This window comes from Crinia signifera, chromosome 5 (assembly GCF_055691185.1).
Source record: "Crinia signifera chromosome 5, ASM5569118v1, whole genome shotgun sequence".
Taxonomy (NCBI): Eukaryota; Metazoa; Chordata; class Amphibia; order Anura; family Myobatrachidae; genus Crinia; species Crinia signifera.
Window position 1 is genome coordinate 43,818,400 of NC_139221.1, and position 26,698 is coordinate 43,845,097.

The 26,698-nt window shown below is 44.1% G+C and overlaps 1 protein-coding gene across 1 annotated transcript in view; it reads left to right on the forward strand.

The window, feature by feature from the left end:
- Positions 1–1,513: 1,513 nt before the first annotated feature.
- Positions 1,514–26,698, forward strand: part of LOC146005691 (lipoxygenase homology domain-containing protein 1-like) — a 190,799-nt gene continuing 165,614 nt past the window's right edge. Inside the window, exons 1-4 of the mRNA XM_083145116.1 lie at positions 1,514–1,536; positions 1,827–1,882; positions 4,586–4,615; positions 15,848–16,017. Coding sequence (XP_083001242.1) covers positions 1,514–1,536; positions 1,827–1,882; positions 4,586–4,615; positions 15,848–16,017 — 279 coding nt within the window. The remainder of the gene's footprint in view (positions 1,537–1,826; positions 1,883–4,585; positions 4,616–15,847; positions 16,018–26,698) is intronic.

The window sequence follows — 26,698 nt, forward strand, 5'->3', positions numbered from 1 at the left end:
TCCCCAACTGCCTCCGCTGCACTGAACAAAGCAGGTCCTGGAGCGCAGGCCTACTCAACCCAAGAGTGGCTGCCGGTAGGCAAGCTCTGATTGGCTCACCAGCCAGTGCTGCATTTTAATTGGCCGCCGGGACCTCTGGGTTGCAGCTCAGTGGAAGAGATGAGGGAGCAGGAGCCAGGTTATGGTAAGTCAAGTGAGGAGGGGGAGGGGGGCCCGGACTAGAAATGAGTTCCGGGTCCCAAAATTCCTGATGGCGGGCCTGTATGGCCATGCTAAAACTGTTGCAGAGCATGCTGGGATGCGTAGTTCAACAACAGCTGGAGGGCCAAAGGTTCCCCATCCCCGATTTAAACAAAGATTATTCTTACACCTAAGTAAAAACTCTGCCTATCCTATTATGCTATTTCATCACTGCCTCATCTTCCATATATGATATGATATCCATTATCATTAGACTGCAGATGTACATTGCAAAGTACTTAGTATATATCTATATCTATATATTAACTCCCCACGGTTGCACCAAAATCAAATATTGTTTCTGCACTCCTCTCTAAGGGGAAACATTTAGTAAAGCTATAGAGGCGATCTTGTCATATCAACCAATCAGTTCTGTCTATCATTTTCTAGGTGCAATAGATAAATCATAGACAGACCCCGATTGGTTGCTATAGGCAACATCAACTCTTTTTATCTTTAGAAGCCTTAGTAAAATTACTCCTAAGAGTATCACCATAGTTATCTTGGACTTTGTAAGGAACTTCATCACTGCTCCGAAGGCTATCAAGACTGGGTCGGCTATAGCAAAGCTCCCAACATGACCCATCGAGGGACTCACTGGCAGTTGCTGGGCTCTCCTATTTGAATTTTGAACTGTATTGCAGCCCTTATTCTGCAGCGGCCACTGGCAACAAAGTCCAGGAGGCATTTTGTCCCTCCTGCAATGGGTCATGTTGGGTGGTATGCTATAGATTACCCAGGTCCCCATAATTGTCCTCCCCATGAGTGCATGGGAGGACAAATAAATCCCCCAAATGCATGCAATACTGCTTTGTGAGGACGCACAGCATAGAAACATATATATAAGTGGTCATACCCTCACACCCAAAGTCTTTGGGCTCCTAACTTCACCCTCTATCTGCACAAGCATCTTTCACCACAGTCATCCTCTGTAAACCAGTGATCCTCAGATTAGATTTTCTATTAGATATGGCATTAGATCTTGCCATTCAATTTGGCATTAGATCTGTACTTTTGCATTAGATATAGAATTCGATACACATTCATAGTACATTGTACACATTTGATTTACTGGATCTAATTCGATATTTCCTTGGCTGCACAGTAGAATTTTCTGTTTGATTTTGAGAAAACGGGAGCGCGCATCGAATCGAATGCAGATCGAAAGTGTCCTAAAAACCATTCGATGTGAATTCGATTTTGCTTCTATAAGCAAAATCGGATCGAAAATAGCCAAAAATCGAAGCATGTGTACACAGCTATACAAAGCCACATGGCTTTCACTGCTCAGCTAAGGTTTGTGCAATTCATAAATAACCCCCAGGATAGTCATGGTTAATTTATGCAAAATTAATAAAAATGAACCAGTAATTAGCAGGTGTATTAAGATTTTCCATACAGGCAATTTAACAAAAAATGGCTTTATATCCTGTTTATAAGAAATTCAAAAAAATTCTCCTAATGAGACAATATAGCTAATTATTTTGTGGTTTAATATAGCACATTATAATGGCATATCATTTTTCCACATTTTAATATTATTTGTATAATGTTTGAGTCATTTCTTTCTAACTAAACTCTTTCAGATGGCTGGATGAGAAGCATGAAGATGGGAAAACAGAAAGAATACTGTTTGCTAGTGGTAAGTGGACGAATAAACAGTATGATCTGTAATCATACTGTAGTAGATAAATACATGTGTCCGAATTTTTTTTGACCAATTTCTTTCATAAAGCTAACATTACATTTAAAGAACCAGTTAATCCAGAGTTTAAAATCTCGGTACTTCCTCATCTTTGCGTCAACCGTTTACTCTTATGTAGTCCATCGTCCCCTCGCGGGCTCGGTGGCTCTCTCCGCTTTGCTCTCCACAACTTTACTAAAGGTAATAGATGGTGGCGTGGACACAAGATTTGAAATGGTTTCCATCGCCGAAAATCTATGTGTAGCGCTTAAGAAGCGGCTAAAGTAGCTGGCGTAGCGGTGGCCGCAAAGATGAGGAAGTACCAAAATCTCTCTTTATCATCCTGTTATAACCAAACTCATAGGAAGGAAACGTATCATACAGTTCATATAGATCGCCTTGTAGGCATCTGCAACACCCACAGTGTTGGCCCTAGGGCCAAATCATCTCCTGTACTGATATACCTCTCCTTCAGTGAAAAGCATTCTGGAATAACTGTTATCGGATAGAACCATGGGTCCCATGTTTGTGTGGTGATATCCAGCCAATTCATTACTCAGAGGATCGCTATATTACTTTAATTTAGAACAGGGCTTCTTGGCTTTCATCTATTATGAGAAATCTGCTTAAGTTCTGAAGCACAATTTTGATGTCTGAGAGTTAAAATGATGGGTGCAATGGCCTGTTTACTATAACCATATTGTGTGAGGGGTTTTTATGTTTTTAGAATATTATTTGAATTATTAAGCTAGAAAGGCCCACCTCCCAATTCTCCATTGATTGGACTTAAACAACGCCAGTCTTTTTCATCTGGTGCACAAAACTTTCATTGCACCACAATTGTCTGATCAACTTCTAAATTTATAACCTCATACACACTACACAGCTGTACTGTACATTGGTAATATAGGGTTATATATGTATTAGCGGAGAGTTAGGCAACCTGAGCTCTCTAGCTGTTGCTAGCTAAGTTCCGGACAGGTCGACCTGGCCATGGTAAAATGAAGGAAGGGTGTGGACAAAGCCATTTAAAAAATAATGCTGATGGTGGTGCGGATGGGAATGCCTACCACCAGCGCAGGGAGAGGGCAGGCTGCAGCTGCCTCTCTCTCCAGCTCAGCAAACAGAACTGAGCAGCGTGTGCTGGGCTGGGGAGAGAGGCTATGCTGCAGTGGGTCCTTTCAACAAGGGAGGGGACTTGTTGCCTTGTGGAAAATTCAACTCTGTGAGGGGGCTGGGTCCTGTATTTCTATTTTGGCCCTGCCCCTTTACAAACATGCACAAATGATGGCACTTTTGCTGTAAGGGGGCATAGATTAATGATGTGACTAGCCCGTTCCCATCACTTCTCTTAGAGAACAAACAATGACAGTAGATAAGTATGCAGAACAGGCGCATAGCTACACACCTGATCCATCTATAAATGCCATTCGGGCCCTTGCAGGCTAGCTAAAGGTGAAATGTAGATTTGGACATAGATTTCCACGTGTCTTTATAGGGGACACGGTTGCTAGGTCGACACAATGAATGTCGACATTAGGTCATGTCGATACATTAGGTTGACCACTAAAGATTGACAGGGCTAAGGTCGACAGGATAAGAAGTTTGACACAAGTATTACAGACAAAAAAGAAAGCGCTCAGGTTTTAGGTAAAACAATAGCCAGTTCAAAAGATCTTCAAAAAAAGTACAATATTTATGTAAATATAATGAAAGACAATTACATCAGTACACATATAACAATAATAGTAACATAGGGTACCGGCTGATACCAATAAAGAATAAAATAAAAAAATGGTTAAAAAAGGAAAAAGTTTTTTAGTGCACCAGAAATTATTTAAAAAAAAAACTTTTTTGTCTGTAGTTTCTTTTCTGTCCATTGGGAGTGGTATTCCCTATTAGTTAGCAGCTGGGTTAATTAGGCTAATTACTATAATAATCTTATTAATTCAATTATTATTATTAAAAACCTTTTTCTAACCATCTGTCATTAGCGCTACTGTATACCCCTTTCCCTTCCTTTTTGACACAAGTATTATTTCGACAATGGGAAGGTCGACAGTCAAAATGTTGACATGTTTTTCAAATTTTTTCCCCAAAACAGGGCATGTAGGCAAAATATATTAGTGTGCCGAACTATGTTGACCAACGTCAAAATTCGGGATGAAAAAACATGAAAAACTCATCTCAACCGTTTGACTGTAAACCTTCCCATTGTCCACCTAATGCTTGCGTCAACCCCTTAGCCATGTCGACCTATTTTATGTGTTCACCTAAGCCCTGTCTATCTTTAATGGTTGACCGAATGTATGTTGACATTCATAGTGTCTACCGGCCTAGGCTATGACCCATACCCCTTTACAGAAGGACTGAATTTGAGCAGCTCACTAAATAAACAAGTGAACTCATTACAACAACCAACGTGACACAGATGTAAAAATGAATGTGAGAAACATACAAATGCCCTGATTAGTGTTCCAGAGCCACCGCTACACTACAAGGGGACAAATCGGTGTTCCATTGAGAACGCCAAAGAGAGAACAGCTTGATGATTCAGCTCCCTAATGATAATGTAAAGTGTTGTGAATCCTCAGCTCGTTATCATGTTATTATTCATTTGGAGAACTGACTGATGATTAATTTTATCCATTCTGTTTGCAGAAAGGGAAAATCCAGAAGAAGACATCGAAGGTAAGAGACACAGCAGGCCAGGAGAGATAATCAAACACTGTGATTCAGCATATGGAAAGTCATTTTGAAGTAGAGAATAAAAAAACAAAGATCAATGCTAAGTAAAAGTACAAAGTTAGTATGTGTTCAATAATGAATTTCTCTAATGTAATGGAAATGTGTCATTTCTGGTCGGGACATAATTGAAAATACTGTACAAAGGTAGCTGGCGTAACCTACATCAGTGACTTGTTTAGGAAAACCTTTTAGACAGCCGGTTGGAGTGGCATACTGTGGGTTGTCAAACAACTGGAAAGTCCGGAGTTGCCTGTTGTTGTTACTCTTAAGGCCCCCATACACTAGGGCGACTTGTCCTAAGGACAAGTCAGCCCCGATTTAGAGAACTCAGCCAATCAGCGGCCGCCCAGTCCTTTGAATGGGATTTCTTTCTATTCTCGCGCCGCGCACCCGGTCTCTCTGCATCTGCGGTCCCCGCTCCTGACCCTGCCTGCCGCAGCGCCGCTACATCTGAAGAGGCTGAGGCTCTCCCAGTGCACAATACAGATTACAGCCTGCACCTACAGGTACCCAGGACTGGACCCCGCCCCCAGCCTGCTCCTGTCACTCCCCCGGACGGCTGCACATGATTAATCTTATGTGCAGACCGTCCGACATCCGGATCTGATCCTATGTACACGGGACCGCGCATCGGATCAGATCGGATGTCATACACTACGCAATTTGCCCAGTTTCACCCGATTTCTCGGCCCAATCCTCCAGAATCGGGTGAAATCGGGGCCAAATCGCGTAGTGTATGGGGGCCTTTACAGTAGTGATTGAATTTGCAATTTCAGATGTCTCTAATACCGCTTTCACACTGCCAAAACATTTAAAAAACCACTATCTTTAAACGGTATTTAAAAAGGGTCTAGCCTTCAAATTGCAGTAGATTACCGTTTTAAATACCGTTTAAGTACCATTCACATCAGTTAACCCGTTTAATCCCCTGAACACATTTCAAGGCAGAATGCAGGGGACAGCCTATCACAGGTCTGGAATCTGTTGTTTTTACTAAATACCGTTTCAGAGCCATTCTCACTGCATAAAAAACGGCTCTGAAACGTGTAGGACTCTGCTTTTTAAACGTTTTTAAATACTGGTTATCTTTAACCGGTAAATCAACTCTGGTGCTTTCCCACTGCAGCCTTAAATGTTTTGAAATGAGAAAAAATGGCAATATACCGTTTAACAAGTGCGGTGTGAAAGGGGTATGACATTACTTACGGTAATTCTTCCTCGGAATCATTATAGTACAATAAGAGCAATAAAACATATAAAGCAGCACAACTACTATTTTACCTCTCAGGCAGATTGGTCGGCGGCCCAACAGGGAAGATTCCCAATGGGCCGATATATGCCTGGTATTTTGTTTGCTGACATGTGACCCTACATAATAGACCACACACCATACACATTACACTGCATTATCCCCATTCATTCTGTTATTTCATCTCTGCAATACAGAAACTCTACCATACAATGATGCTGACATGACTGCATGGCATGTTATCCCTCTGGTGCTGCCCATGTAGGGCCACTTCTACAACATTTTCCAGGGCCACTTTTAGATCACTCCGAATTGTCCTGATAGGTATGGATCATTATGTCACCAGCATTATGGTCGACAAGCATTAGGTCTACACCATTAGGTCGATATGCATTTAGGTCGACATGAGTTAAGGTTGACATGCAGGAAGGTTGACATGACTTTAGGTCGACAGGGTATTAGGTCGACATGGGTAAGGTCGACATTGAAAATGTCAACATGGGTTGTTGTTTTTTGTACTGGAATGTCACATTCAACATAAACGTTAAAACGTAGTATTGCTACGCTCGGCACACTATTTTATCCTCCCACCATGCCCTATTGGATGGTAGGGCATGAAATACCACCTGTCGGCACATGTTGTGTCGACATGGACGCTGAAACATAGCACCGCGTCCCCTCGCATGGCTCGCTACGCTTGGCACACTATTTCATTCTCCCACCATGCCCTAGTGAATGGTAGGGCATGAAATACCGCCTGTCGGCACATGTTGGCTCAAAAAACAGTAAAAAATCCAATGTCGACCTAAGGACCCTGTTGACCTTAACCATGTCGACCTAATGACCCTGTCGACCTAACCATTGTCGACCTAAATGCATGTTGACCTAATGGTGTCAATCATCATGCCGGTGACCCAATTACCGTATCCTGTCCTGATAGAGGCTAAGACATTCTATTTGGAAAGATTGTCCTGTGGCGGGGCCAATGGAGGGTGCACCCTGGTGAGTGGGCACCATGGGCTTCCCGTGGTGTATGCCGCAACACAGAAGCCTTTTCAGGGAAGGGTTGTCAGTGACTTAGAACTTCAGAAATGCTAGGCATTTCCCGAAATGACATGTCTATGCCCCATGTGGGGTCTGGTGCCACAGTTCCAATCCTGAGTAATATGTAATACTGTATATATTATTTATAGAGTATAAACATAAAAGTTGATTCTCTATATAAATTTTAAATGAGCTAAGTAACCAATGTAGTACAATATAACAAGGTTAACATATGACATACATAATTAAATACACACATACTGTACATAGTTAAAATATAATAGTAAAAAAGTGATTAATATTAAAAATCAACTTTAGCAATGTTATATGGTGTGAGGATCTGTATAATGGAGCTCCAACTGATCTGTCCCCTTAATACACTCCTCAGTACTATCTGTTAGCTGGATACATTTCTAGCCCTGCGTCAGGATCCGGAACCCAACTTGGACACCGTCTCTCCTCCATCAAATAAAGCCACCGAGCTGGACGCTGCCAATGTGCAGGTAGCATAGCCTCCTGATTCTCCTACCATTTATGGTGATATTGTGGATGCAATAGAGTCCACTATGGCACCTTTACTATCGCAGGCAGTGGTGGACATTTCCGCACAGCTAATGGGGCTCAGGCAACTTGTCTCTGACACTGAACTTCACCTGCCATCCAAAGATCATTAAGTAGCTGAACTCCGTCAATAGCTTAAATGCCTTCATAAAGGAAACATGCACATACTTAATAAAGTAGATGATTTAGAATACTGGTCAATGCTATTATAATTTGCAGATAGTAGGCTCGCTGGTAAAAGTTGAAGGGTCAGCATTAACACCAGGGGTGTAACTAGAACTTTGTGGGCACTGTAATATGACACATTATGCGACACAACACAATGCCCCTTATACATTATACAACACACCGTAATGCCCCTTTCACATTATGCGACACGCCGCAATGTCCCTTACACAATATGCTGTCAGAACATCAGGGCCAGAACAAATGGGGGGGCGGACTCTCACAGCACAGCGAGCTCCATGTGTCTGCAGCCAGCATTACATCATCCTAGCAGAGACGCTTCCAGCAGACCCTGCCGGGGCTTGCTCCCCCAAGTCGCGGTGTGGCCTGCAGAACAATGTAGCCATGTTAATGTTTACTGCGATGCGGCATACTGCGCTGGCCTGTGACTATTTGGAACTACTGATCGCTTCATTAATTTCTAAAGGAACAATCACCCATCACCATGCCGCATCGCAGCAAACATTACATTTGTATAGGACAGGTAAACACATTTTAAAAAAAAAGTAAATAAAACTTTTTATGTAAAGTAGCCCATCTCACCAGCAGCAGCCAGCAGGGCCGTCTTCTCCCTTGCTTGACTCTTGGCACTTGGCTGGGTCGCACGTGGGTCAAGCAGGACGTGGGGCAGGCACCAGCAGGCTCCGTGCGTGTCACTCTTGCTTCTCCCACACGGCACCATTTCCCACCCCCTACCCACTGGCACTGCCACCCCCTGCCTGGCTTCTCACACTCCCCGCCCAACTCCTTCTGCATAGCACCACCACCCTCCTTCCGCACGGTGTCACCTCCGAACCCCCCTCCCTGCTGTTTCTGCTGCATGACGCTATCCCCTGGCCTTGCTACTTCTGTGAGGCACTGCCACCCCTGCACGGCACCACCCCCCACTCGACTCCTTATGCATGATGCCGCCCCCTTCTGCATATTGCCGCCCCCTGCCCTGCTCCTTCATCTGTATGCCGCCACCCACTGCCCAGATCCTTCTGCACGGTGCCACCCCCACCTGCCCTGCAGTGGCAAGGTAAGCAGGCGACCTTCAGCCAATAAACTAATAAAACTGCTGAGGGTGCAAGGGATTTCTTGCTGTCCATTGGGCCCCCCTAGCCACTGCACCCCCTGCAATCACGATAGTTCTGCCAATGATTAACACATTTTGTTTAACAGACTTTACCTTCACTGCTATATGTCAAGATCTGGTAATTGAAAGAGTCCAACAAGTGGGTCCTCTACCTAATTCTTCTTCCTCTTGGCCCAGAGTAATGCTGGCCATATACTAGACCAACTGTAACTGGAAAACTGTAATATCTTATATAGGTCATCCAATCATATTTGATGGAGTCAAGCATACTTGAAAGTGAAAATGTACTTTTGAACATGGACAAAGAATACCAGTTTTCCATAAATTGATGTTTTCATCATTTTGAATAAATCTGGATGACTACTCACTAATATCATTCATTTCCTTCTGATAGTCCACCCACTGCATATGAAGGCTGACTCCATTACCACTTCAAATATGAAATCATTGATGTAATATGTGATTTGTATAACCACATGTACTTGAACCAACCTCGACACCCTCTCTCTGCTCCTCTAATATTCTTTCTTCTTCAGACCCTCCAGAAGCTGGCTTCTGTTCTCCCCGCCTGTCTGATTCTCTCTCGGTTGACTGGGATTCACTTTCTTTCCCTACTCTATTGCCTGATCTTGCTCCTGCCTTATACACTTCTGGTGCTCTACATGAGGATCTTACAATGATACGTCACCTAAAATTTGGTAAAGCTAATGGTCCGGATGGTCTGAGCAGGGATTGCTACACGATCCTACGAAATAAGGTTGGGAAAACCCTTGTTACATTCTACAATCACATTATAGCTTCAAAAACTATTCCACTGTACTTCAGTTATGCTGTTAAAAAAATACAGGTAGAGATTTATCAATCCTATAGACCTTTTGTATACCTTAATCTAGATTTAAACATTTTCACAAAAATTCTAGCTGTATATTAAAAATCCGTACTTCCAGCTATCATGCACTTAGCCCAAATGGCTTCATTTGGGGTAAACATTCAGTTGTCAGATGCGTGTTATCAGCTCTACAATATGCAAATGACTCTGGGTTTCCAGATATTAAAATTATATTATGATTAGACACCGAGAAGATGCTTGAGCTTATATTGTGGCGACAAGTTTTCAAGTCTCGTGGTTGTTTTGGAGTCCCTTTGTTGATGTCTAAAAGACTCTTTGCCACCAACCATTTACTCAAGTGAACTGTAATCGGCCTCTTTCCAAACCTTTCTCCTTGAATGAGACAGAGATGTTCCCTATCCCCTCTCCTTTTTGCAATTGTCTTAGAACCCTTAGCTATAGCCTTAAGATCTTCTACCCTGTTCAGAGGAATTCATGTAAATAAAGTTTATCATAAAATAGCCCTTTTTGCGGATGAAATGTTATTGTTTATTGATAACTCCTCTTTGTCCGATCCAGAGATTTTCCACATCATTAATAATTTGGGGAAATTCTCTGGCTAAAATATCAGTTTGGATAAATCTGAATTCTTGCTTTTGGTCAAGCACTCATCTACTTTTTCAACTTCTTCCATTCATTTTCCTTCGAAATTGGCCTCATACCATATTAAGGGGGAAATTTACCAATATGAAAAACCTAGTTTTTCGTATTGGTATTTCCCCTACGGCTGCATACGACTGCTTGAGTCGTATGCAAAGTCGTGTTCCGGAGGGGAAATTACAAAGCAGTCAGATACGACTGCTTTGTAACCCTCCGATGGTGTAACACTTCGTATTAGCTGGCCATATATACGGCCGCTAATACAAATTATTTGTAGCAGTCTGCACGGATCAGTCAGATCCGTGCAGGCTGCAGTGTGTAAAAAAAAATTGAAAAATAAATAAATTTAAAATAAAACCAGCGTGGGGTCCCCCCCACAGCTATAACCAGCACCAGGCTGAAGGAGCCGGGGCCGGTAATTAAAAATCAGGGAACCCGACAAATAGGGGTTCCCCGATTTTTAACAACCAGCCCCAGGCTCCAGGTCCGGGGCTGGTTCCCAAAATACGGGGGACAAAATGACTAGGGGTCCCCCGTATTTCAAGAACCAGCCCCAGGCACAACCAGCCAGCAGGGTAATGTCACAGCCGGGGGACACTTATGATATTATTATTATTATTATTATTATAATTTTATTTATAAGGCGCCACAAGTGTTTCGCAGCGCCGTACAAAGGAACAATACAGGGAGACAAAACCTGGCATAACATTGAATAAATAACAAAAATACAGTACAAATAAAGAGCACCACAGTTCAATACACATTACAGCTTATATGTAAGTAGTGAGGGCCCAATCAACATACAACTAGAGGCTTGAGGCCAATGATGGAGATGAGTATGAAGATGGTCACTGTGTTGGAGTATAGGAGAGCTGTGAGTGAAATGTGAAGAGAAGTGGGCTTTGACAACAGGAGGGAAGAGGGCCCTACTCGGAGGAGCTTACAATCTAGTAGGAAGGGGAGACAGACAGATTATGATATAAGGTCCCGCGGCCAAAACATTAACCCCCTGACCGGTCAGCCTGGCCAGGGGCCCTGGGGGAGTGGGGACCCCCCCCAATGAAGGGGTCCCCCCCTCCAGGACTTACCTGACCAGGCTGAAGCCTGGTACTGTCCCCGATGCCCCTGGGTGGTGGGCATCGGGCTGATTCAAGTGTAAAAAATAGAATAATCTATTGTTTTTTACTGTGGCACTACAAGTGCCAGCAAGCTGGGACTTGGAGAGCCACAAGTCCCAGCCTGCTGGGCATTAAAGGGCCCGCTGGGTCTTGTAGTTCCACAGTTAAAAAAATAGTACACAAAACACACTGACACACATTTAAAATAAAACTTTAATACATACAAAGCCCACACATACTGATACTTACCTATCTTCTTTCCGTAGGTAGCCCTGGTCCTGATGTCCTGTGTCGTCTTCGGGATCCATGTCGACGTCCTTCTTTATGTCGACGTCGCTGTCGGCGATGGCGTCCCCGTCCGGATCCGACGAAATCCATGGAGGAAGCTGTGGAAGGAAACCATACTCACCTGTCCCAGCGCGACGTAGTCCAGGTAAGTGTCTTGGCAAAAAAACAAACCGAACACCCGAAACCAGCCCGGACAGCAGGGAGCCGCACGGTGTTTGTGTACATCGTGCGGCTCCACCTCCCGAATGCCGCTATTGGCCACCTTGCGGCCTAGCGGCTCCTGATTGGCCGCTAGGCCGCAAGGCGGCCAATAGCGGCATTCGGGGAGGCGGAGCCGCACGATGTACACAAACACCGTGCGGCTCCCTCTGTCCGGTCTGGTTTCGGGTGTCGGTTTGTTTTTTTGCCAAGACCTGGACTACGTCGCGCTGGGACAAGTGAGTATGGTTTCCTTCCACAGCTTCCTCCATGGATTTCGTCGGATCCGGACGGGGACGCCATCGCCGACAGCGACGTCGACATGAAGAAGGACGTCGACATGGATCCCGAAGACGACACAGGACATCAGGACCAGGGCTACCTACGGAAAGAAGATAGGTAAGTATTAGTATGTGTGGGCTTTGTATGTATTAAAGTTTTATCTTAAATGTGTCAGTGTGTTTTGTGTACTATTTTTTTAACTGTGGAACTACAAGACCCAGCGGGCCCTTTAATGCCCAGCAGGCTGGGACTTGTGGTTCTCCAAGTCCCAGCTTGCTGGCACTTGTAGTGCCACAGTAAAAAACAATAGATTATTCTATTTTTTACACTTGAATCAGCCCGATGCCCACCGCCCAGGGGCATCGGGGACAGTACCAGGCTTCAGCCTGGTCAGGTAAGTCCTGGAGGGGGGGACCCCTTCATTGGGGGGGTCCCCACTCCCCCAGGGCCCCTGGCCAGGCTGACTGGTCGGTAGGGTTAATGTTTTGGCCGCGGGACCTTATATCATAAGTGTCCCCCGGCTGTGGCATTACCCTGCTGGCTGGTTGTGTCTGGGGCTGGTTCTTGAAATACGGGGGACCCCTAGTCATTTTGTCCCCCGTATTTTGGGAACCAGCCCCGGACCTGGAGCCTGGGGCTGGTTGTTAAAAATTTTGTCGGGTTCCCTGATTTTTAATTACCGGCCCCGGCTCCTTCAGCCTGGTGCTGGTTATAGCTGTGGGGGGGACCCCACGCCGTTTTTTTTATTTATTTATTTAATTTTTCTATTTTTTTACACATAAGCCTGCACGGATCAGTCAGATCAGTGCAGGCTTAAAGCAAATACGACAGGGAAATGGTGTTCTATTTTTCTGTCGTATTTGCGTGGGTGTTTCACACCACTTAGCAGCCGTATTATCAGTACGGCGGCTTAGTACATCAGGAACCACCATTCTTTTGAATCGTGATTTCTGTCGTATTCTATCGATGGTGTAGGACATTCGTATTTGTAAATACAAATACGAATGTTCCATCTTTAGGAATACGAATTGTTGTATTTTCGGGATTGTAAATCCCGAAAATACAAATTCGTAAAAAAAAGGTGTATTTCTCCCTACGAATACACCTTTTTTGTACGAATCCATTTTGGTAAATGTCCCCCTTTAAATCTCTGGGTGTTTTCATACTGTACCTTCTGACCTCATGCATCTTTATACATTAAATTTAAGGTATAAAGTTATTAGTTATCAGTAAACTTATAAGCCTACTCGATAACTGTAAACTATTCTCTCTCTTTTTGTTGGGTAGGAGTGCAGTTACCAAGCGTACAGTGGTTTTACCAAGTTACCAAGAGTACAGTGTTATTTTTAACTTCATACCGTACTTTATACTGTATCTACAGTGTCTTGATCAGGCTATAGCATAATAAAAACTGCTTTCTCCAAACTTGAAAAACAGGGGGGATAGGGGTTCCTGATCTTTTCTCCTATTCCCTTTCTGTCTTGTTTGGATATTTTACTGACTGGTTACTTGTTACTCATTGCCTCTTGAAGATCACTAGCAGATTTTTGAAATTTTTTAAACCATAGATTGTTTTTTACACAGAAATATTTTGCTGTGGGTACAGCTGTCCTGGGCCCCGACCATTGGGGCCCACTGCAACCCCCTTCGACTGCCTCCGCTGTGCTGAACAAAGCAGTTCCCGGAGCGCAGGCTTATTCAAACCAAGATGCCGGTGGCCAATTAAAATGCTGCACCAGCTTTTGAGCCAATCAGAGCTCATGTACCAGCAGCCAATCAGAGCAGCTGCGGGTACACAAGCTCGGATTGGTTCACCAGCTGGTGCTGCATTTTAATTGGCCACCAGCATCCTGAGTTGAAGAAGCCTAAGCTCCGGGACCTCCAGGGATCAGGAGCCGGGTTACGGTAAGTTAAGTGAGGAGGGGGAGGGGAACAGACTGGAAATGATTCCCGGGCCCCAAAAAACCTGATGGCGGGTCTGTCCATAATGTGTACGTTTTATCTTCATCAGAGCCATATTCAATATTAGATTGAACTATATATTGATACTGGCTTTTCCATCAGTAGAGATTCTGTTCCCAATTTTTAGATAAGCAATGTATTAAACTCTCCTCCTAACCTCCCCCTATTGCGTTCTCCTTTTGTGTCTGTGTTGTTTTCCTGTCTGGCTCCCCTTGAAATGATTACAATTATCCAAATTTATTGTTCTCCCACCAGAATGTGGTTATGATTTTTTTTTTTTTACTTGCAGTGTATTACTAAGTATATTCTCTTACTTTTATTGTATGACCTGTACATTGCTGCCGATATTTTACTGTGCATTCTATTTATGGTCTATTATTCCATACACTGTAAGCTGTACTTATCTGCTTTACTTCCAACAAATATATTGTTGTGTGTTTTGTGTATTATTGAAAAGCTTCAATAACACAGATTCAAAGTAAATATCAAGCGTTATAGACTAAAATGTTAATAATAATGGAAGTACAGTATACACAGGCACATACATATACAGCATTCCATAGTTATACCTTCAATAATTCACAATCATTTTGGGTGAGATGTACTTGTACTAAGCTTAGAAAGGTGATAAAATGGAGTGTGGGGTGTTAACAGAGAGGGACACCCGGGTGCGTGCTGCCCCCCCCCCACACACACACACACACACACACACACCTCCCTAGTGCTACATCCTCAGACCATACAGGGAGGCTATAATCTCTCCTTCTCCATCTCCAAGGGGAAAGCTGTCATAAGCACCCCTGTGACCGGAATGGCTCATTTTGTTGAATTGAGACTTTCTGGTCTGGCATTCCAGTGTCCGATCCAGTTCCAGATTTTACCCATTCCCCCTATTACCTAGACATCCCACTGTTTACTTAAATAAGTTTAAATATTCTTTATCACTATGTTTTCTCAGACACACTCAGCTGCTGTTTTTTAATTTGGCACTCATTTTTGTATAGTTTTTTTGAGTTGCTGTCATCAAGCACCTGGGTCCCTGAATTTAGCAGTGTTAGACTGAAACCAGTATACTCCCTCGGGAATATAGAGGTCTCACCGTTTGGGTGTCTCTCTGATGTTGCTGGAGTTTTGCGTTATTCGGCACTGCAAACACTTTTTAAAAACATTTTTAAAAGGTGGAATGACCACACCTCCCACAATTAGACCACTCCCCCAAAAACAGATTTCCAGGCCCTGGAAGTTAGGAAAGAAGGCTGAATACACTCAAAAAACTAGATCGCATAAAGAGGACAGCAAAATACAAGTGTTGGGGAACATAAAAAATGCTGCCGTTTGGTTTGGTATAATTGAACGTAAAAAATCTTACTATAATTACATATACCGAACATTGCTTAGTTATTACAGACTTTCTATGTGTAATGTATTTTTAATGCACATTTCCTGTACTATACGGTAAACAGCAGATGATCTTAATTGCATTTTACAGACTAGTAAAATCTATCAATTTTATAAACGTAATGGAGTACAATTCAACTCCGCCAGCTCCGGTGCATCTTTGGAGATATAGTTTAAGAAACTTGTTAGTTTTACCTATAGAATTGTAGGATGCAGTTGGAATTATTATTTTATTGTAAAATTCATGGCCCTCCTTTTTTTCTTTTCTTTTTTTTTGTATTAGGAAAACTATGGATTGTACGAGTAAAAACGGCAAAGGATTCTTCACAGAGTAATGACTTAAAAGCTCATTTCATAGTCTATGGATCAGATGGGAAAACAAATGACATTCCTCTTGTGACACAAACACCTGAAAGGGCGTCTTTTCTTCCTGACTCTGAGGATGAGTTTGTCGTAAGTACACAGACACTCGACTAGCTAAAGCGCCACAAAGGGCTCGATTCACATCTGCTCGCTGGGCTGCGAGTGTTCGGAGGTAAACGGCGCCCTGCCAAACGCACTCCCCTCGCTCCTGTGCACAGATGGGAACACATACGCAGCCGTGCACACAGGGGGTGGAGTTATTACTGACCATCAAATGATTCCCCTCCCCCCTCCTGCTTGCAGCGCCAAGTAAATCTAGACTTACTCTGTGCTGTACCCTTTCAACGGCGGGGGAACGCCTGTATTTTCTGGGGCACACCCAGTATCACAGGGTGTCAATCACCCCGTGAGCAGCAGGTGAAGGCCAGCCTTCGCTCAATGCATTCAGTTGGACTTCTCGTGCCTGTGCACTGTGCGCATCTGCAAATTCACAGCCCAGCACGCAGGTCTGAATCAGGCCCATAGCACAATATTGTTTCATTTTATGATTCTATGAAACAAATGATATTGTGGTATAAACTGCATTTTGTGTAAAAACAGCCATAATGGCATATTTATTGTGAATCTAAATGAGTTTAAAACGCTCCAAACTTGGCTGGCTGTATTACACCGATGTTAAACCTAGTCACAAAGAACAATAAAACATCAAGTGAAAAAAATCTGCATTGGTTCTCAGGGTCACATCCAATTGTCCCCATTTTGTATAGACAGTTCCGCTGTGCCAATATCTAGAAAATTGTGCCCCCTTCATGTCATGCTTGTGCTAATAACATGCCACCTTGTTATGCAGTCATGCCCCCTTCATCCTGCTTGTGGTACTAAAATGCCACCTTGTTATGCAGTCATGCCCCCTTCATCCTGCTTGTGGTACTAACATGCCACCTTGTTATACAGTCATGCCCCCTTCATTCTGCTTGTGGTACTAACATGCCACCTTGTTATGCAGTCATGCCCCCTTCATTCTGCTTGTGGTACTAACATGACACCTTGTTATGCAGTCATGCCCCCTTCATTCTGCTTGTGGTACTAACATGCCACCTTGTTATGCAGTCATGCCCCCAACATCCTGCTTGTGGTACTAACATACCACCTTGTTGTGCAGTCATGCCCCCTTCATCCTGCTTGCGGTACTAACATGCCACCTTGCTTTGCAGTCATGCCCCCTTCATCCTGCTTACGGTGCTAACATGCCACCTTGTTATGCAGTCATGCCCCCCTCATCTTGCTTGTGGTACTAACATGCCACCTTGTTATGCAGTCATGCCCCCTTCATCTCATGCTTGTGTTACTAACATGCCACCTTGTTATGTAGTCATTCCCCCTTCATCCTGCTTGTGGTACTAACATGCCACCTTGTTATGCAGTCATGCCCCCTTAATCTCATGCTTATGTTACTAACATGCCACCTTGTTATGCAGCCATGCCCCTTCATCCTGCTTGTGATACTAACATGCCACCTTGTTATGCAGTCATGCCCCCTTCATTCTGCTTGTGATACTAACATGCCATCTTGTTATGCAGCCATACCCCTTCATCCTGCTTGTGATACTAACATGCCACCTTGTTATGCAGTCATTCCCCCTTCATCCTGCTTGTGATACTAACATGCCACCTTGTTATGCAGCCATGCCCCCTTCATCCTGCATGTGATACTAACATTCCACCTTATTATGCAGCCATGCCCCCTTCATCCTGCTTGTGATACTAACATGCCACCTTATTATGCAGTCATGGCCCCAACATCCTGCTTGTGATACTAACATGCCACCTTATTATGCAGCCATGCCCCTTCATCCTGCTTGTGATACTAACATGCCACCTTATTATGCAGCCATGCCCCTTCATCCTGCTTGTGATACTAACATGCCACCTTATTATGCTGTCATGCCCCCAACATCCTGCTTGTGAGCCCCCTCCTTTATACCAAAAAGAGCCAGATCAAGATCCATCCCCCCCCCCCCCTGTTCTTGATGTGATATATCAGCAGCAAGACCTAAATATGATGTTACTTGGATTGGTTGAATCTGGGTATGATATCGGAAGATCATTGGAAAAGCTTACGTACTGTATGCCTTAAGTTTCCTTTTTGAAACATTGGGAGGAATGACTGAGAACTAATGATTACTCCACCAAGTGCCAAACTGTGGTGATTATTATCGTTTTTATTCAACTTTGAGGTGATCCACCAATGGCAGCCCCCCCCCCCCCCCCCCACTCACACGACGATTTTTCCCTGCAAATGGATGCTTTGCATAAACATCCATCCGCAGTCTAGTGTGTGGGCACCGCAAGTGGAGACTGAATGCGTGTCGCCGCCTCCGGCGCATAAATGGGTATGCGCATGCGTAGAAGCAAAACATCGCTCCCCCTTGCAAAAGGCGGAACGAATCAACTAGAATGACCTCCTACATGTACGGTATACTGCAGGGGTGTCCAAACTTTTTGCGACGAGGGCCAGATTTTGTGAAGTGTAAATGTGTGGGGGCCGACCATTCAGCCTGACAATCTTTGAATCCTTAATCACATCAGAATGGTCCCCCACTCTGCCCCATTCACTCTATGTCCCCCAGCCTGCCCCATCACTGTATTTCCCCCAGCCTGCGCCTTCACTGTATTTCCCCCAGTCTGCCCCCATTTATGTCCCCCAGCCTGCCCTCTGTCCCCATTCACTATATGTTCCCCACTCTGCACCCATTCACTCTGTCCCCCAGCCTGCCCCCTTCTCTTAATGTCCATCAGTGCCTCCATTCATTGAATGTCCCCAAGCCTGACCCTCCTTCACTGTATGACTCCCATTCACTGTATTACCCCTATTCAGTATGTACCCCACTCTGCCACCATTCACTGTATGTCCCCCAGCCTGCTCCCCCTTCTCTGAATGGCCTTCACTGCCTCCATTAACTGTATGTCCCCCAGCCTGAACCTCCTTCACTGTATGTTTCCCAGCCCCTTGTGTGAGCCAGATGCTTGGGCTCCCGCTGCTGCCCTCCTCTGCATGCTATGGGAGCAAGCTTCCCCCTTGCTGCCCCCCTCCCCAAACATTGCTGTCACTGTGATTGTGGAGTAGGGTGATATACGATTGCAGCAGCAGGGGTAGGATGCCAAACACATCTGACTGTGGCTGCCGGCACCTCCTCACTGCAGCAGACAGCAAGGTAAAGGCGCGCTCACCAGGGCCTCACCTTTAGTGTCCTAGGCTGTGCTTCCCACATCTGATGAACTGCCCGCTTCCAGCTGGAGGCTGCGGGCCACTTAAAATGACAGTACGGGCCGCAATTGGCCACCGGGCCTGACTTTGGACATGCCTGGTATACTGTATATAGTCACACACAATAGTTTTGCAGCTGTTTGTACTGCAATATGAATAACTACTGTACTGTAGTTATAAAAATCATATGACCTGAAATACACGAGCATTCAGTAGTCCCTGTAAAGGGATAATACATCGGCTTAATGTGTTACTGGCCGTCTAATAGCATTATGGTGTATATTGATCGTATACGCATTGATTTGCTGTAGTATAAGTTACTGCATATTGCTTGCGTTCAGCTTCCACATATTTTCAAAGTACATCATATTAATCTGTAAACTTGACACTGCCGTGTTCCATACAGCAGATTGATCCAGCAACAGAACATTGCACAAGATATTTCCTGAGCACAGTTAGGACTGTAAAGCTGTTCCCGGAGATTCAAACCTTTTTTCAGTAAATAAATAAGGAAAGTAGCGCCCAGTGTATGCTGACATTCCAGTTGTATATGATTCCAGGTGATAAACTACTGTAGTTACATTTGTTATTTTGTGCTATACTGTACATTGTGTTATGTACAGTCTGTAGGCACATCCAATACATTATAGATTACATCATACTTGCCTACCTTTGAGGTTGCCTCTCAAGAAAAAGCCCAGAGAGGAAAACCAAATCGGCATGTTGGGGGGGCAGGGACAAGGCTGACTCCCAAAGCCCCACCCCCAATCCATACAAACTCTGCAATTGGCGGGTCCGAGGGGGGGAGGGGCTAAAATGCTGCAAAAGGACCCAATCCATGTCAATTTAGTCCCTCCTGTGGACCCACAAATTCCGGAATGGGGGGGGGGGGCTTTGGTGAGCATGTGGGAGACTTGCCCACCTTCCTGGGGGGCTGGGAGGGGGACACGATTTTCAGGAGCCTCCCGGCCATTCCGGGAGGGTAGGCAAGTATGCATTACTTTTCTGTCTTTTATTTGTTATTTTTGTCCACACCTCCCTCGCCCCACACCCTACCCACAAATCTCCACTCCAATCCCTATTCTCTCTATGTGGTGACAACAGGACAGAAGGAAGCAGACTAAGGCGCAGGTTCAGACCTGCTCGCAGAGCAGCAAATCTGGCTCCTCTGTCAATGTTGGGGGTCTGCGCAGCAAGCGCCTCTGGCAAAATTTTAATTCGCTGGGGTGCTTGCTGCCTGATTGATAGGAAGGGGGCATGGTGGATGCGCCCATAGAAATGCTGGGCGGGTTCTGCCTGCTAGGGGTGGGTGGCTGACATCACATGACGTCAGTGCCAGCCCCCAATTTGGAGAAAAACATGCAGCCAAAAAGTCCTGGGCTTCCTTTCGGCTGCGAGCAGAGGAAAATCATTAGATGTAAGTCACCATGGAAGGATTTTTCCTCTGTAGGGGCGCATGCAAGCGGATGTTTAAGCAAGGGGATGTGGGCAGGGGGGCGTGTCTTTGCCGGAGTGCAGCATGGCAAACAGGCCTCAATCGGTCCTAAGTTTTTCTTATTGTTTTGGTTCGGGTACTCACACTTATTATATTTATCTGTGTCGGATCCGTATAAAGTAATGAAGTACAGTAATCCTGCAATAAATAAAGCAAACACCGGCCCAGATGTCTGTTCTAATCATTTTCTGTACAGTAATGTCATGCCAGTGAGGAGTATGACAGCTGCCATTGCTAACCTTATTGCATCATATGAATAGACATTAATTCAGGGGCACATTACGAGAGGGGGCCACATGCAGTCTCCGTCGGGGACCCCCTCCTCCCTAGCTCAGGAGACTCTGAGAACTAGGATCAATAGCAGACCATAGCCCTGTACCAGAGTCTAGTTCACATGTGCAAATCCCCAAGGATGCTATTTTCCAGGTGATAATCCTACAGCAGATGTGCAGTGTGCACAATGGTTACCGACTCCAGAGGGGTAAGTATTCAAGAAACGGCAGCAGGGTGTTCTGTGTCGGCCCCTTTGGACCCTGCAGCCTGTGTGCACCAATTAAAGATTTGCCCCTGCATCCATGCCATGCAGTCACAGGACCATGCAGGATTTCAGTGCTTTAAATCCACAGCCAACCTCAGACCTCTATGAGTAGCTCAGACCAATCATTCAAATATAAATGGGTAATTTAGATATTGTGACCTGTGGTGGATGGAGAAAACGTCTGTCAGGATGGGACAGGCACTGTGGGAGTTGTATAAAACCATTTAAGACAGGGGTCAGGGAACCTTTTTACCTTTTACCCCAAAATATATTTAGATAAGCCGACGCCACCCCCTTGATTTAAAAGGAAGGAAATCATATAATTGTAATACACACTGTACCCCCAGAAATTGAGGATATATCCTGCTAGTACGGTACACAGCCTGGCAGCAATTGATGATGATGATTGATGATGACTAACATTACCATGGTAATCATCATCATCATCACCAATGGCTGCCAGGCTGTGTGGGGTATAGCCATTGATAATGTGACGTCCAGATAACTATTAGTGTCAGTATTGCAAGATGATATAGTGACGGTCTGTGCACATTTTCTCCCCTAGACTAGAGATGGGTATACCTTGACAGGAGCCCATAACCAGGCAAAGAAACTCAGTGCGGGACATCGCGCAGGGAAGCGTGTTACACACAAGGACCTGGCGTACTGCACTCAGGTCATTATACACTGCAGTACTGTAATACACACAGCCGGGCATGCATATAGAATCTATATATATATATAGAATCTATATGCAATGGAGTGAAATTCCTGGGGGTAATTCGTATGCATGCCGCATGTGTCTCAGCAGCGCGACCATCAATTACCCCCAGGAATTTCATTTTTGCCCCATTTGGGGTAATTTACCCCTGTTCCCTGACCACTGATTTTAGAGGACAGGTGGAGAAGCAGTCTGTAGCAACCGGTAAGCTTCTACCTGTCATTTTATCAAACGTAATTGATAACTGATAGTTAGAAGCTGATTGGTTGCTCTATGGGTAACGCCTCCACTTGTCTTCTTTAGAATGATTGATACATATCCACCTAAACCTCTTCTCTAGGTCTAGAACATCACAGATGGAAGTAGGCCTGTATCCATGGCAAGCAATCACCATCTCATTCAACGTAAATGATCGGGTTTTCCACAAACTGTAATATCTGTGACCCACAGATAGGTCACACAAACCAGCGGCACTTTCACCACAAGGCATGATTGGTTCCCCGTGGTGAAAGTGCCACTGGTTATTGTCTAATCAAGCTTTATAACAGCTTGATTTGACAATACCATGAGGAAAATTAAAAAGAAGTAAAGAAACTAGGAAAGACAACACAAACTTAGGACATTACTTGTTTTGAAATATAGAGCTCATGAGCGACCTGCAGTCACATTGCGAAAAATGCCTTTCTGTTTTTGTAACATCTTTTGGGTACAGGTTGGGTACAGGTTGGGTACAGGTTGGGTACAGGTTGCACCCTGCACATCATTTATGTTTTATCCACAATAAAACTTTTGAATAAGAGAAAACGTTTTCTTTCTCTTTCTTCTGGATGATTTGGGACGGTTGGAGAGAATCTGACATAACCCCCTAGTATCATTTGTGGGATTCCAAAAGATACCCTTACGCGATTATAACAGTGAGTACGGTACGACTTCATTTTTTTCACTCTATCACACACGGAGGTGGTTTATGAAGTTCAAAGATACCCTGATGTGCCTGTACACCCATTACTCTGTGTGAGTGAGGGTACGATATCCATTTGGGAAATTCTTCGCTCTTTGGGTTAACTATTCTTGTATAGACCCTATACACATACATCCCTAATTTATGTATGCTTATTTTTTATATATTTCCCATATACTGTATGAGCTACCACTGAAGCAAACAAGGAACCAGCGCCCATCACACATTGGTTCCTTTCTTTCTGCAATCTCGTCTACAAGAGGCTTCTGGTGAACCTCTTTTTCCAGTGTAGGATTCCGGCTTTGCGCCTTGGGACGACTTCATCCTTTCTTTTGTATATAGAAAAAATGCAACCGCAGTTTAAGGGCCTGTGATGCAGTGATTTTCGGGGAGGCGATACAGCATTGATGGGGTGCAGTCCAGACCATATGGGTGGGTGGAGGCTGCATGACATCACACACAGCCACTGCAACCCAAAACATGGCGGCCTTGCACCTGGCTTCGCAGTTCGGGTGCGCAGACAGGGGGATACTGGTAACATGTAAGCACTTCGCTATATAGCGAAGCGCTCACATAATAGTGATGCAAATGGAAAATGTTGTGATTGCATCGCGGAGTGGGACCCAGCACATGCTGTTGATAGCAGTTGTAGTTTTGATGCTATATCAGGCCCCTGTAGCCGCTGGCATTGGACTCACTGCACTCCTCCCAGGCAGTGTTGAAACTTCCCTCCCCAGTAGCCCGGAATCTTCGTGAAGTCTTCCTGGAGTCTTCGTGGAGTCTTTGTGGGGTCTACCCCCCACCCCCAGATGGGTTCTGTTGCCATTAGCGCTGTTAAGAACTGTTGCGTGGTGAGGTGAAAGGCCTTATCTGTCCCTGCACCAGCTGCAACTGGAAACCACTGTAATGCGCAGAAAGACACACCATTGAGCAGACATTAGCTTCACCGTCAAACTTCTGTCCAAACCTGATTTCTGGGTGCTCAGAATGTCCTGCGGTATCTGGCTGTCAGTGTCAGTGGAACGGCATCTTTAAACACAATCCCGCCTCTAATAGCACAACCCAGATACGCCCACTGACTACAGCCATATCCCCCTTCCCCCATCACCGCCCAGGAACACCAGAAGTTTGGAGCAGCAAGGATCTTCAGTTATGATGCATCTCCTGGCAGAATGCATGACAGAGCGCCTGGGGCAACAATGTTTCACTTGCCTCCACCTCTGAATGAAACAGACCTGAAGACACCTGTCAGGATGCATCTGTTATGGGCACTGGCGCCTGTTCCCAAGCACTAACTAGCTACTCTTCTGATTGGATTATTATGGATTGACCACTCTAGATGATGTTATTTACTGTAATTCATTAGTGTGGCTGCTATATTAAATGAAGTTGCAGCAATCCATTACATTACTGAATTGATATTTCCTATTACGTTGCTGCAGAAAGGAAGATTTCCAATGAAAGGGAAGAACAACAAATTATTATATTTAATGGGTGCATGTAGTATTTCAGTTTCATTATTTACACATATATATATATATGTAATCCAATTAACACATGGGGACTGTTATCTTTATTAATAGCAATGTTCAATAGTCTTTCTTCTGTATATAAGTCTTTATTTCTGTATTATATTATATATACTGTCAGGAGTGCATTACAGAGAAGGAGGACTGTATGTAGGCTCCAATTGGGCCCTTTCCTCTCCATTTTGCCAGAGTCCACTGTGCATGTGCTGGTCTCCGGGAACATGGTGCTCATGCAGCATTTCCAAGTAGACCACTATTGCACATAGGCGAGTCACCAGAAAATGGCTGGGGTGGCCATGGCAGAGAGGTGAGTACTGTATGAGTTAATTGGTAGAACCAAGCAGAGTTGGTCACGGGCGTTAGATAGGGCTGTTGTTTTTTTCTTAAAAAAAGCAGCTGCTGAAAAAAGGCATAGATTAATTTAAGATTTTTTATTTTTTTTGTGAGGTTTATAATGTCCAGAAGGATTTATCAAAGGTTATACCAAAAATTGTTATATAATTCAACTGCCCGAGTCCCTGCGATTTATATATTAAGAATAATATTCTAAGTACAGGACTGGTATAAATGGTGTTTAATTGCTTGATCGTAAAGATTTGATAAATTAATTACCAAATTAATTACCAAATTGACCGTCATATATCCCTACCACCAATACACCATTGATGTTATGGGTGTTTCACTCAATTACTCCACTTGAGATAAGGATTTAATCATTGGTCAAATGAAAATTCGGAAAAACCAACCAAAGTATGTACAACAACACCATATATACATACATATTGTATTTACAATTATGTCATTCTATCCTCCTATTTATTATGCCTTATAAGTATTATATAGCCTGGCCCTGATAACCTCAGTGCAGTTCTCTCTGTATGTTTGACCCTATCTGCTTTTCAAAGGACTGTATTGTAACATTCTGCAGAGCTATCATTAGACCTGTGCTACAATTGTATCCAATCTGGCTATAATGCTGTATGTGTAACAATCTTCTAACACAAAGTGGACACTTCCACACTTAAGGCCCGTACACACTGGGCGACATTGAGCTGTGTATGCCCGGGTGATGAGCGGTGAGCGCTGCTGCGCGCTCCCGCAACATTGCCGGGATAGCCGTACATCTGCTGATTATACCAGCACATGAGCGGCTTTCAGGACGGCTTTGCATAGCGCTGCACTATGCAACGCCGTCCTCCCCCCTCCGTCGGCGCCGGGCAGGGGGAAAGCCACTCAGTGTGTATGCACTGAGCGGCTTTCCCCACACATCATCGCTATCAATACACGCTGGGAATAGTCGCCCCCAGTGTGTATGGACCTTAAGTAGCGAATTCATTTTCTGACAGGTTTCACATGTAGCAATAAAACATTGTGAGCACTGAGGACACACAAAGTGTGTCTCCTAATTAACCATGTATACGCCTCTCAAGCAGGGTTTTGGGAAACATGCAATTCTGAGTATTAATTATCAAGGCAAACTGAGGGCAAAATAACTTTTAGACGAAAAAAGGCAAATAAATAAATAATAAAAAAATTTTAACAGAATAACGTCAAAATAAAATTTGGGGTTTAGAGTGCACCCCACGCGAGTTTCTTTTTTCTTTTTTCTTTTTCACATAAACACTTCATAACTCGGGGGTGCACCACTGACAATCACACATACAGCACAAAACCCAATGGGTCATGTTGGGCTGTGATGTCAATATAGAATTATCTGAAATAATTTAGATAGTCAGTTATGTCCCCAAATACATTCATCCAATATATGTATCCAGCTTAATCTTCCCTGATCATATAGTGCAGTTTCCCCCCCAAAAAAAGTTCTAGAAAAAGGGCATAGTTAATCCCCACAACCAAAATGGCAAAGAACAAAACAATGCAAAAGCAGCGCTAGTACCAATATAAGCACAAGTGAATGATAAAAAAAAAACGTTTACTTCACATAAAATACAGACATAACAGAAAATACAATTATAAAAATGATAATCATAAAAAAAATGACCAAGAACCACACCTGCAGGATTTATTGGACCATAGGGGAATGTCCGGCAATTGATAGGACAGGGTATTAGAAGGTACAGTAATTAACTTGAATGGAAGGTTATATAGGTGAAGGCCTATAGATTGTAAGCTTGTAGCAGTGCCCCTCTTACCTACGAGTCTGTCTGTTGTTACCGTTTATCTTATGTCTGTTTACAATTGTAAAGTGCAACAGAATCTGCTGCTCTATATAGGAAACTGTAAATAAATAAATGAAAT